Source organism: Idiotropiscis lumnitzeri, chromosome 11, assembly GCF_059441095.1.
Source record: "Idiotropiscis lumnitzeri isolate Australia: NSW breed Sydney's pygmy pipehorse chromosome 11, RoL_Ilum_1.0, whole genome shotgun sequence".
NCBI lineage: Eukaryota > Metazoa > Chordata > Actinopteri > Syngnathiformes > Syngnathidae > Idiotropiscis > Idiotropiscis lumnitzeri.
Genome location: NC_142401.1, coordinates 16774208 through 16787124, shown reverse-complemented (window position 1 = coordinate 16787124; position 12917 = coordinate 16774208). Strand labels below are relative to the sequence as shown.

Genomic DNA, 12917 nt, shown 5'->3' with positions numbered 1-12917 from the left:
TATAGGTTGGCTGAGTCCTGAGTTCGATTAGCTTGCACTCTACATTTTTTTTAACAGGTGCGCCGGGTTTTTGTAGTAATCCATGTGGTTGCAAAAGCTTTACGTACTTTCTTGCAACTGTGAGTCATGTTGTCTTATGACTCATTCCCATTCAAATTATCTCCCTTAGCACCCACGACTTTAAAAAAAAAATAAAAATACATATATATATATATATATATAGCTGGTGTACGTGTCCAATAACGCACTAATAGCTTTCCTCCCCAAGTTGAAAACATCCTCAGCTTGAAGCAGGTGAATTATACTTTAATGGCAACAAAGACTGCATGTTTTTCCTCATTTGAACTCTTAATGGGAGCTGCGTCTTTCACCAAGCTCACACTTTGATGGGATTTCCTGTTCCCCGCCGTTTGTTGGCAACTGAACAATAGGCACACACAAATAGTCAATTTTCTTTTTCAGTCTACATTTATGAAAAAAGAAAAGCAGATCCATTTTAAACCCCAAAAATAGAAACAAATGTGCATTGATGCTGAAAAATATAACTTCACAAGCACTATCCCCATTCATACGTCCATTATCTGGAGTGCTAATCCTCATTGGGCTCTTTGGTGACCTGGAGGTTTTTGGGCAAAAGAAGATAGGTACACCCTGGACCGGTCGCCAGCAAATCGTAAGGCCCATATAGACAAACCACCATTCACACCGATGGACAATTTCGATGAACCTAATGCAAACAATGGGAGAAGATACACGCTCCAGAATCCAACGCAGAACCTGCTAAATGTGAGACAGATGCACTAAGCACAAGCACAGCATGCTGTAATATTCTTTCAAAATATATTAGGGCTTGACATGAGATCTTTTCCATAGCTGAGGCCAGGAATCAGCCTGCTTCTGCTCGCAATCACTCAAATCCACCCCCACCCTCTCGTCTTTTCCCTTTCAGATGTTTCGTTTAGTGCTAATGGAATAATAGCAATCCTATTTGTACCTCACTGTGCTGCCTATTACCATATAAAAAATCTTGTTTGTGTCTTCTTTTTCCCTCCACATCTCTCCAAATGCAATTCGGTTGCTCGCGTCAAGGTTACTTTGCACGCTGCGACGACAAACGGTTGCGGCGGCATTTTTCGCCATTGCGTGTGTCCTCACTTGCTTCACTGACATGAGGCTGTCTTCACAGCACTCCCCTGAAGGTTCCTCTGCAACTCAATTGCATTTATGCACCATTAGTGCAAGCGCACTCTTTGGCAAATGGACGAAAGTGTGCCACACCGGTGATAGTGGGAACTGAATTATGAATACACCAGAGCAAAGTTGAGTTGGCTGTTAAAAGAGGCCAAGGACGCCATTGTCCCTCAGCAAACACATGATTTGCCTTCTCCCCTTAATATTACTCACCTCTTTATGTAAAAGGAAAATATATACGAATATAATCGAGAATTTATATTTTAATGGATTGAATACAAAATGTTGGTGATCTGAAGTACCTACTCACCCATCAAGTGTGAAATAATTAGAGGTCGGAGTAATTTACATTCAGAATATGCAATTAGTCTTGAGTGTTAACCCTCAAGTTAGGGCTGGAACATTTATGGTAAAAATTATAATATTTGAGTGAAATTGAAAACGGTTATTAAAACAATTACTCAGTGATTTCAAAACACTATTTGTTCAACTACTAAAACTCAACTACCGCATTTTCATGACCATAAGGCACTCTTAAATGTTCACCCAAATGGACGCGGCACCTTATAAAGCAGCCTTATTTGTGCACCAAGTTCCAAAATCTGTAGATGTTGTGTGACTCTGCACTTCTTGGCGACATGTTGCTTATATATAGAAAAGGTGGACATGATTGAGGAGAGCATGCACACGTTAAAGGGGAAAGAGTCCGTGTGAAAGAAGACACTTAAGGGACGCCCCCAGTAGGTACCGGTAGTCCGGCAAATGAACTTGGAGCTTGCCATCATTCCAACCGTAGCACATCGGTGTAAACAGAGTGTTCAAAGTGAAATGAAGTTGTGAGTGGCGTGTGAGTGATGGATGACAGATGGTGAACACGGCTTTAACCAAGACTGGCAGGCAGTGCCGGGCGAGTTACGCCACAATTTGTGAATGAATTGCGAATGCTCGGGCTAACATGTCTGCTTTCAATATTGTGACATCCTTTCTGAGGAGCCGGACGGCAACTTGACTGACTGTGACAATGACGAGATGGGACCTGGCATGTTCAATACTTCAAACCAAACTCAGTTTTGCTCCTGCTGCCTTTGTAAAAACATACGCTAGCACGCATGCTAGCATGCGTCTTAGTGTGCATGCATGCTCCCATATCTTTTTAAACAACCTTGTTTTACCATGCCTGCACCCAAGACAGTGATATACCAATACAGCGAGCCTTATGTATGTGCTAAATACAGAAATAGCAGCCGTAGCTGAGACTGCACCTTTTAATACGGTACGCCATATGGTGTGAAAGAAAATACGGTACTCAAAACTCATCATCAAAGCCTCTTGCCGATTCCTCCCAGCACAATGAACACTTTATTCTTGAACACATTGTCCTGCTTTTTAAATCTGTTACACTGATCTGTAATCTTAAGTTAGCTTATTAATATTTACCGCCGAAGACGGTATATTAATGTTGACCATCATCTAACGTGTGTGAATTTGAGAAAATTCTCACATTCAGACAGAAAAAGTTTCAAGTGTGGGAGCATTTCCCATTGAAATGAGCACCATGTCTTGAAATCATTGTTACACGGACTATGCTCACCACCGAAGACGTTCACAAATGTTCATGTACCTTGTCTTCGGTTCTACACAGTGAGTAAAAATTGTTTTCATTCGTGTGATGTGTTTGGTGACACGTCAATTGGAGACGCGGCGATGTCCAGCATTTGTGCTGTCCACATTTCACCTCGCCAAACCTTTCATAAGCGGGGAAAAAAAAAGAAAAATGCTCGAGTGAGAATATCTCTCCACAAGTGAAGCATATAACCGTGACGTGCGTATGAAGACTTGATGGCCACCGTATTGTGCAATTCACACGCAGCCCCTTCACCAAGCCCCCCAACCTACCCAACACACACACACACACACACGCACCCACACACAGCAAGGATAGATGGTTTCCATCGAGGGAATCAATAACTCGTAAATCAATATTCTAATTTAAAACTAATCCTACGGGTGCTCTGGCACTTTTGTGGCTCCAAAGACAAAAATCACATCTGTTCTTGGCTGGAGTTTTACTTCTAATTGTTGAACAAGGATGGTTTTATGTTCATCACGGTAGTTACTCGGTTTAGACCCACCCATGATGGATAGAAACCAAATAAAAAGCCTTAATGCCTTCCCACAGACAGGAATTTTAAAATTGAATTTTACTTAAATAGACTTTTTAAACAGTGTAAAGGTATTTCATCAATATAATAATAGCCACACATGGTGCACAAAAATTTTAAACTTTTTGAGTGTAATGTATCCACTTTTCTGTCCTGGAAATGCCAGCTATATTGCAGCAATTTGTGTTTCAAATATTTACAATACTTACCAAAATGCCCTTGCTGGAGGGAAAGGAGAGTAAAAGTTGCCAAAGCACTTAGCAACTGTTTATTGAACACCGGAAGAACAGTAAAACACATTAACACAATGAGCGTACTCACGCATGCAGGAGCTGCTGTCGGCCACAGCTCACACCCAGACTTTCACGCGCAGCCCTCTGACAACACAGTGTTTTGAATTTGTTTTAAAAAGTTGAAATGTGTTTAAATTGTGTGAGAGCGCTACAACTATAATCAAGTGTTTTTTTTATATGGTCTCTTGAGTGAAGCTTTTCACCTCAAGAGGTATGCATACATGTTCTAGAATCGATTATCCTGTTGATTAATTCCATTGAATAATCCAGTAATCAAATGGATTTCGACTTTTTTCCCTAGCATTGGTATAAATTATCGAGCAGTCGGCATACATTGTTTGGAAAAAATGTACAAAGTAAACAAAATATATTGTAATCTCTTTTTTTTTTAGAGCCTATGACACGAGGCATGAATCATCCTCTCATTTCCGTTTATTCTCCACTGTTCGCATACTGTTTTGGCTCACCTTATCTGCAGCTAGTCACATTGCATTTTTCGGCCAATTGGCGCAGAATCCCCCCCAAGGGTACTTCAGGGCCAATTAAACAACATCACGCTTCCCCGCCACCGCGACCCGTATCCTCCCCCACACCCTAATCTATGGCTTCTGCTTCTCCACTTTTGCTGCATTTGAATATTTCCTTGCATGAAAAATGAGAAGACAGGCAATTATTCCCACATAGATCACGTGAGGCGCTGAGCTTTTCCCGACAGAACGAAGTGATAGCTAATGTTAAGGATCAAGGTTCACGTGGCGTTACTTGCTTAAGAAAATTGCCCGGTGCGATACATCTCTCACTAATAGGGTCACTCCATCGTTAAGTCGGCGAGGCAGCCAGATCATCATTCAGCTCGTAGGCTCGTCCAATTAAGCCACGACACGTAATTGTTTAAGCAAATTGCGACAGGACAAATCTGAAGGGACTCGGAGGGGTTATTTTGGTCTTGCTGCGTTATAAAGAGGTGGAGCGGGCTCTAGTGTTCGGATATTAGCCGGCTTCGTGGATGGAAGCTGGAACGTCATGCTTGTTCCTTCCCTGCGGGTGAAGGCTATGACCGACGTTTAAATATTTCTGCTCTTATTGCTTTGTGCGAAGTAAAGACAAGGGACGTCTCTCGAGTGCCATCTTACCGGAGAATTTACAAGAAAGTCAGCTACAGAGTAAGGCTGGATTTAGACTGCAGGTTTGAGTGCCTGATTCTGTCTTGAGGCTTGTTTATTTCCATTGTACATTTCAGGTGAAACATATCTTATATTGACTTGGGCGAGTTTTTTCAAGCTTAGCCCATTTCAAGGTTTACCATGGGGGCAAGAGAGTTTGTTTTGTTGGAAGGGGTACCAAAGCTTAGTTGAGAAAGGATGTGCAAAATGTGCTTATAAGAGTCTCTCACTCAGGAGGCAACACTCCCAATATGATATCACAGTCATGAAAACAACACCCATCAATCTTCAAGGTAACGTTAATATTTTCAGCAATGAGAGTGAGCTTGTCTATATTTGTTGAAATAAATAGAATCGACTCTCTACTGATGGAGATAAGTAGCTAACTAGCATGGCTAACATCAATTAGTTTTCGCTCTGATGTTACTTCACACGTCATGCAACTAAACGCTGGAGACGGGCTAGAGAGGGGTTCATACGGCGCACGTCACACAACGAAAGTTAATCAGTGACGGGGAGGCTGTCACGCGGGTCGAGTGGCACGGAAATAGACCGGCCGTTCGGGAAAAACAACACCTCCAAAAGTAGAAAGTAACAAAGCGCTTTCCATATGAAAATCATTTTAGTTCAACTCCTCAAATTTAACATTTAATTCTCAGGCATTGTCTTTTTTCTTTTCTTTTTTTTTTTTTAGCGTGTATGTACGATTTTATTGACAGGCTTTTGAAATATTTACTCTTCATCTTGTAAATAAAATATTAAATGTTTCCATGAACTCCCTACAATGTGCTCACGACTCATGTACAAATTGTGCAGTAAGGGAGTAGCAAGTACAGCTTTAAAATGAAACAAACAAAATTGCATGCAGTAAATTTTTCAAAATGTGAAGAGTCTCAAATCATCAAAAATATAACAATACAAGCAGTATTTAATAATATAGACAGTATACCATGTTAAATATTGTTTTAGGAAAGTGCAACATTAATAGTTTGTCTTCTCCATCCTGAAATGAACAATTTAGAAAAGTGCAATAGTAACAGTTTTTCTAGTGTCAGTCACAAATGGCATTTATTTTTGACTTGACTTCATCCGAAGAGCACCGGGATTCTGTTTAAATGCGGCTGGAAGTTGCCTTTGTGTTTGAAATACCGCAACAATAAAGGGATTTCTGATTCTGATTCTGATAAGCATATTGCAAAGTCTTGACGTCCACGAGTCAGAGCCTGAGCGGCGCTGTATTTGTTTGCAGAGTAATGTGGGCTTTAGCATGAGGTGGCTACTAAAGTGGTTCATATACAACATGCGGTAATTGAATGCAACAAATGTCCCCTGACACGCCCATGTCCCAACTATTGCATGGATTTCCATGCTTAATATTTTGGGGTCCTTGTGTAGCCAAATGATAAATCCTATTTTGACAGCCAACGTGTGTTTGATTTCTGTTACAAGTAGATGTATTACGGTGAAGTCTGTTCCCCCTCGGGTGATTTGTCATCATTTCGATGAACACCAATCTTTTCATCGAGTGCCATCAATTCCCACACCCGAGCGGTCACTTGTCCTTTCGTTTATGACCATACGTTCCTTGGAAATAAATCACCCTAATACCTATAATTCGATTTTTCATGGTTGATGAGTGTCAGTGAGGCATTTGGAAAATTTTTATTTTCTAGTAAAAATTTAATATTGTATTCAGAGGGGAATATATGATGAACACACATTAGCTTCGTTGTCTAAAGGGACCAAATGAATGTCAGTTTGAGACCTCCTGAGGAATTTACGACTGATTGTTATTTTTAATCAGCGCAGTTTCATTTAGTGATTTTGGAGGATTCATCATAGATAGATGTTCTTGTGAAAATACTGTCTTCGTTATTGTTCTGATAAATAAATCAGCAAAGACAAAAAAAGCATTTCCACACACTCTTACCTTTTTTTTTATACTTATTCTCAGATATTGGTTTCAATGTAGCAATGCAATTGTGTAGATTATTGATTTTGCATGGTCTGCATTTATCAATATATATCTTGGTGACCCAAAGTGTGCAGCCAATGCTTGTAATCCTCCCTCAAACGGGGACTCCATTAGCAGGCTTTCTCATGTGGCTCTTGGGCAGGCCGTCGGTTTGCTGGGGAAATCTTGTTAGGGCTCTTATTGACACTGTGTTTCATTAAGTTGATTAATGATCTATCGGGGGGAATGTTCCCAAGTAATCAACATCTTTGAGAGGCTTGTCTGCAGTTAAAGTTGGGACTCAGTCTCAACTGAATGCAGTTGAAATCCAAATTAATTACAGGATAATAAATCTGAAATCAAACTCATTTTTATATTACTTCATTTTTTGGGGAGGTGAGGGGGACAAAATTGATCAAAGGTGCGACCACACTACCATAGGCTTGATCGTCATAGTTTGAAATAGCCGAAAAGCATCACATCTCAACTATCTTCATATAGTCTGAAGTTTTTCCAACATAGTTTCTGCCATTTTCAAAGAGTATGCAAAAGTCTCATGTCATGTCGTTATCCACACCGCTTATCCTGTACAGGGTCGCAGGAGGGTGCTGGAGCCTATCCCAGCTGACTACGGGCGAAAGGCGCACTACACCCTGAACTGGTCGCTTGCCAGTCACAGAGCAGACATAGACACCTCACTGAGTGGGAACCGAACCCACGCTGCCCGCACACAACTCAGGCGAGTGTACCACTACACCATCAGCGACCTGCAAAAGTCTCTTCCATGGCAAAGTTCTCTTTAACAATCCCAGCGTATAATACAATCGTAGTCGGAAGACCATCCCAGCACACGCAACCTTTCTGATATAGTCTAAGATAAAGTCATCCTATCATTTCCAACTTCTTTTAGGAATCCCGCAGGTTAATTTTACATTTAATTACGTGATTGGGACGATACAAGATAGAAAAGTTTTATTTTTCGTTTTGATTTTTATTTTTTTTATTTTTTTATGTTGCTGATCTCCAAAATGGAAGTGGTACGGGAACAGGAGCCATTCTGAACGGGAGCAGGACGCGATAGAAGTCGTTTTCACCGGGACAGGACAGGATTTTTTATTTTTTTACTAAGGTCCAGAACGGGACAGTACGAGATTTTTTCTGCGTGAGTGGGATGGGAGGGGAGTGAAAATGCACTCCTGTCGAGTCTGTAACCAACCAAATAAGGTCTCTACCGGTCTAGCAGTCTTTAATGATCAAAACACGTTTTTCACTGATAATCAGAAACTGTCTGAATTTAGGGCCTCATTTCCAAACAGCAGGTACTCAATTGCTTGTTTGTGCTGCCAGATTGTGTTGCAAGTGATCTAGTGAGATTGACTTTTTTTTTTACCCTAAATAGTGGTCTCTAAATTGCATACTCCATTACTTTAAAGAATATTGGCAACAGGGATAACAGTGGTGGAGATTATTTAAAGGCGATTTGCACTTTGGCTTTCGCGGTAAAAGGTCTATCATGAAACATTTGGAGAGCATGACGAGTGAGGGAATTGAATGGATGGAAGGTTTAAGTGATGGAATTGAACATGTTAGTGGAAGACAAGAAGACCAATTACTGAGTTACCAAAAATAAATTGATTGCTCCGATAAATTTGGGGAAGCCATCACCAACATAAAAGTCATGTTTTAGTGCGTGTGAGTTGGATGCATCGGCCCATCCTTTGTGCAGCACACTTGAAAATCTGCTCTAGAAGAGACCAGCACTGTCTCAGTGCACTGAAATAAAATGAGCCAGCCGCAAGGAAATGCAAAGTTGACAGGGGTTTTGTCAAGTGAGTGACTCTTTCTCATTCCTGGCTCCAAGTTATTCCTTAAATCAGTGGTCCCCAACCACATGGCCTGGGGGGCCACTTTGCAGCGGGCCACAACGATTTAAAAAAAAATATATATAAAAAAAAAACGGAAACTTGCAGTTGACGCATGTCAAGATGCTAATTGTCTCGGTCGCATTACACGAATATTAAAAACACAAGCTAGTGAAATGAGCAACGCTCGTCACACTATGACACCAGCACCCAGTCCAACCAACATTATGGAGTTTGATGAAACAGTCCGCGGTGAAAAAAAACGGTTGGGGACCACTGCCTTCCGTCTTTCAGAAGCTCCAAAATTGCATTGTTGAATAGACAATATTCACAACAATTTTTGTTTCTGGCATTTCAAAATTGTTTAAACACAAGAAATTTGTCCCTGTATTTCAATGTATAATAGTCCAGCTTCCTGCTTTGACCATCCTACCGTAGTCTGCCACAAGCCCAAATTCGTCGTGAACATGTCTCTCAACTACCCCAAAACTGTTGTGCAACTAGCAGAAAATGCTCCACAGATTTCTTTGACAGAGACAAACCCAGCTTTTATCGGAATATGTCACCAAAATCTTGGTATTATCAGCTACCATAGAATTTTCCAGTATAGTCCATTTTCATCCTAGCACTAGTCTCGACAAGGAACTTGTTGTTTCAATTTGTAACACATACACTTCCACTTGGTGATGTTTTCCAACTTGTGTGTGCTTTTACAGAAGTAATCTCACTTTATCGCAATCAGAGGATGGCATCCTAGGTCAGCTCATGATAGATACCAATCTGCTGGAAATGTACCAAGAAAGAGAGTTTTCAAGGCCACGTTGTTTACCAGCCATGATAGATTGAAAAGCAGAAATCAACCCCTCCCCTCACTTGGTCTTTATATTTCTTCTTATATTCATCACCTAACTCACTTTGTTCTCACGTTTATTGCTGGTTCTCTTAAGGGAGGCAAGCGGACTATGAATTCAAAGCAGGTCACTCCGGGGTTGTTGCTGAAGCAGCTGACTCAGATAATTTACTGGACGGCTTTCTGTAAATATTAAGCCTTAAACAATGGAACAAAGTGAATCAGGCGGGCAAGTGTGCTGGTGGAATTCTAACACACTTACACAAAGTGAAATATCAGCTTAAATTTGTTCCGCAGTCTTAACACTGCAAGTTTTTAATGAAGACTCGTCCTCACTGGGAGGAAATATTGACTTTGAATTTAACTGCCGATGAGCCCCGATTCATTCCTCATATTTAATACTGTTTGTACAAAATGGCAAGCGGCGTGATGGGCGGTAATTAAAGGTTGCGTAATACAGCGACAAGCATGTGCTGGAAGTGCTGGTTGGTGGCTCCGCGGGAGCCGCAGAAGTGAGCGCTGCAGAGGAGTTTTGTGATGTTGCCAATCCGGTATCGTGCTGCCGTTGCGGTGCCAAGAGCGGTTTCATGGTGCACAGTCAGACACCCACCCTCTTGGAGCAGATCAAAAGCTTAGAAAACGTATGTTCTTCAGCATTCGCTTACTTTATTTTGTCAAGCCACACTCAAATAAACCTCTCTAACGTTGATGGGCTGTCTACATATTAGGCCCTGAGCGGTGATGGACAGGTTTTGTGTAACATAGTCACTGTTGAGCACATTTGGTCAATTCAATTTTTCACAAATCTATACTATTTGGAAGTCCCCATGTGGGTCTGATATTTGCACAAATTCTAAAAATTTGTGAGACCGCCCGATCTTAGTGATATTTCAGTAATTAGTTATGTTACAATATAACAGCAAGGCAATAGCATCGTACCGGGGGTCACCAACCTCTATAACACAGCGTGATACTTCTGGGGTATTGATTAATGTGAGGGGCTATTGTGAATTTTATTCATCTATATGCATATACTCAAATTTGGTAGCAAAATAAGCCCTAAAATGGATGCTGCAAAACAAACAGACTTCCGGTGTATTTTGGGGCGTAGGTTCTAGAAACCTTTTTTTTTTTTTTTGCAGATCTACTCATGACAGACAATTCATTGGGAAGTAAAACAGGCTTGGACAGAATGCAACAATGGCCAAAATAACCCCAACTTGGCTGATTCAAACAAATACAAAATTTCCTGTGTTCCCTCGGGCATGGGTTCTGGAGACGTTTTTGTCGATGGGTCTCACGATAGAAATGCCTACTAAATATAATTTGATTGAAATTGACTTTGGGGGCGGAATTTTCCACAAATTCCGGAGGGGCGCACACTACACTCTGATAAGCAATTAAAAAATCAATTTTCCTTTCTGTGCCCTTTGAATTACATTTTGATTAGTAGGATAAGCGGATCAGATAATGGATGGATGGATGTTTTAAATTACTGCCTTACAACAAAAAGTAGTAACTTCTGTTCTGGTGTTACTTTTTTCCTCCCAACAATGGTGCTAGGTGAGCATCTTAGATCGTCTGCAAGGCAGTTTCTTTTTCCTCACCCTGCAAACGTAATATATAGAGAGCAGTTTTACAGAAGAGGATGTGTTTTTCAAAAAGACAGCGCTAATCAATACACAAGTGGATTCTATTCCTCGTTCCTAGATGCAACTCAGTTTGCCCCCCCTAAAAAAATGATAAAATAAAAAAAAACAAGCAAAGATAACAAAGTGTCAGCATGGTGGCGTAGTGGTTAAAGTCTGCCTCACGGTTCTGCAGGCCAAGTTCGAATCTCAGCTCCGGTCTTCTTGCATGGAGTTTGCATGTCCTCACTGTGCACGTTAGGTTCATTATACACTCTAAATTGTCCTTTTTTGATCATGTGAATATATGTGTTAATTGTCATTTGTCTTATGTTTCTTGTGATTGGCTGGTGACCAGTCCAGGGTGTACGTTGCTGTCCACACCGATGGAGTGTTTTTGACAACGCTAGCCCATTTACATGTCACATATATGAAGCTTTAATGGTCATTTTAAAAGCACCATGAAGCCTTTCAGAGATTCTATCAAAGCCCTTTCAACGTTATACGTGTTCTGGAACTAATTAATTAGTACCTGGGCAATTTTCAGCAGAACAGTACAATATGTCCACTCGGGTAACTTGATAAAGAGGAAAATTCGCGTCACCACACTCACACACCCACTCCTCCTCCTACCCCCATCCGTCCCCTATACACACACACACACACACACACGCACCTATATACGCACACACTCAATCAGCTCACTCACCATCCTCCCGAGACTTCTGGATGAATGCCTCGACCCCGCTCTCGCCATAGTTGCCCTCCGAGGCCACGGTGGAGACGTAGTTCCAGCGCATGGCTTTGACGATGTCCACCATGGCTTGTGCTTGGTACGTGTCCGGCGGCACCACTCGGGAGAAGAAGTCGTAGCGGGTGTTGTCACTCAGTTCCGGAGCTGTGGAAGCGTAGCTCACCTGCGGGATCTGGACAAAAGGGCAACACTGACGTCATTCTGTTTGGAAATCATTTCTGCCTTCTTGGAGACTCTGCTTCTGGCTTTGATGTATAAAAGATGTCCCGTCTATGATAGGTCAGATGAAGACGCTTATTGTTTTTGATGGCTATAAAAACACGTTGGTTGGGTTCCTTGAAGACGAAATGGTCTTTGCTGATTTTAAATGTTTGAACAGTCAACTGCCTTTGATGTTTACAAAAAGATATACGTCTTTGAGACTTTGCCCTGCAACTGTTGCAACAGATGTTCACAGAATTTCCTGTCAGATTGGTTAGATTCAAAACCCATAAAATACATTTTTACCAGGTTATTTGTGTTGATGAAAGGAAACTATTGCGGAAATGACTGAAAAGGGGGGAAAAGGTTTTTAATATTTCTAGATGGCATCTGATTGTAAGTAAAATGAATATTGCACTTTTTCTTTCAGTGACACAGATAAGACTGCAGTTTGGAGTTTTGATATTCACACCACAGCGAAAAGCTGACAAGTGCACTTGGCAATTATTTCTTGTCAGCTACAGTATGTTACTTGGTGTAAACTCTTCAGCGGGTACAATCTGAAGCCCAAAATAACACTTTTTTTTGATGTAGCAGGCACACTGAAAACCTGTCAAGGTGATGCATGGTTTGCTGATAGAAATGCATAAATTGCACATTGTTTAATATTTCAACATGTTGCTCATTAAATGTCGTCTGCTTGCAGCAGGTGGGAAATACAGCGACTTTGCAAAACAAGATGGAAACTAACAATATGCTTTTCAGTGTGTATCGTGTACTGTATGTCAGGGTATTTATGTCATTGAAAACTAATTGCTCTTTGATGTTTATAAAAGTAAGTTATGTTTCCAAAAACATG

General features: G+C 41.0%; 1 protein-coding gene across 6 annotated transcripts in view; it reads right to left on the bottom strand.

Moving 5' to 3' along the window:
• Positions 1–12917, bottom strand: part of LOC148327706 (metabotropic glutamate receptor 4-like) — a 165512-nt gene that overhangs the window by 71604 nt on the left and 80991 nt on the right. For all 6 annotated transcript variants that reach the window (XM_088308713.1, XM_088308712.1, XM_088308715.1 and 3 more), the window contains one exon: positions 11813–12029. In XM_088308713.1, the coding sequence (XP_088164839.1) occupies positions 11813–12029 (217 nt within the window). The remainder of the gene's footprint in view (positions 1–11812; positions 12030–12917) is intronic.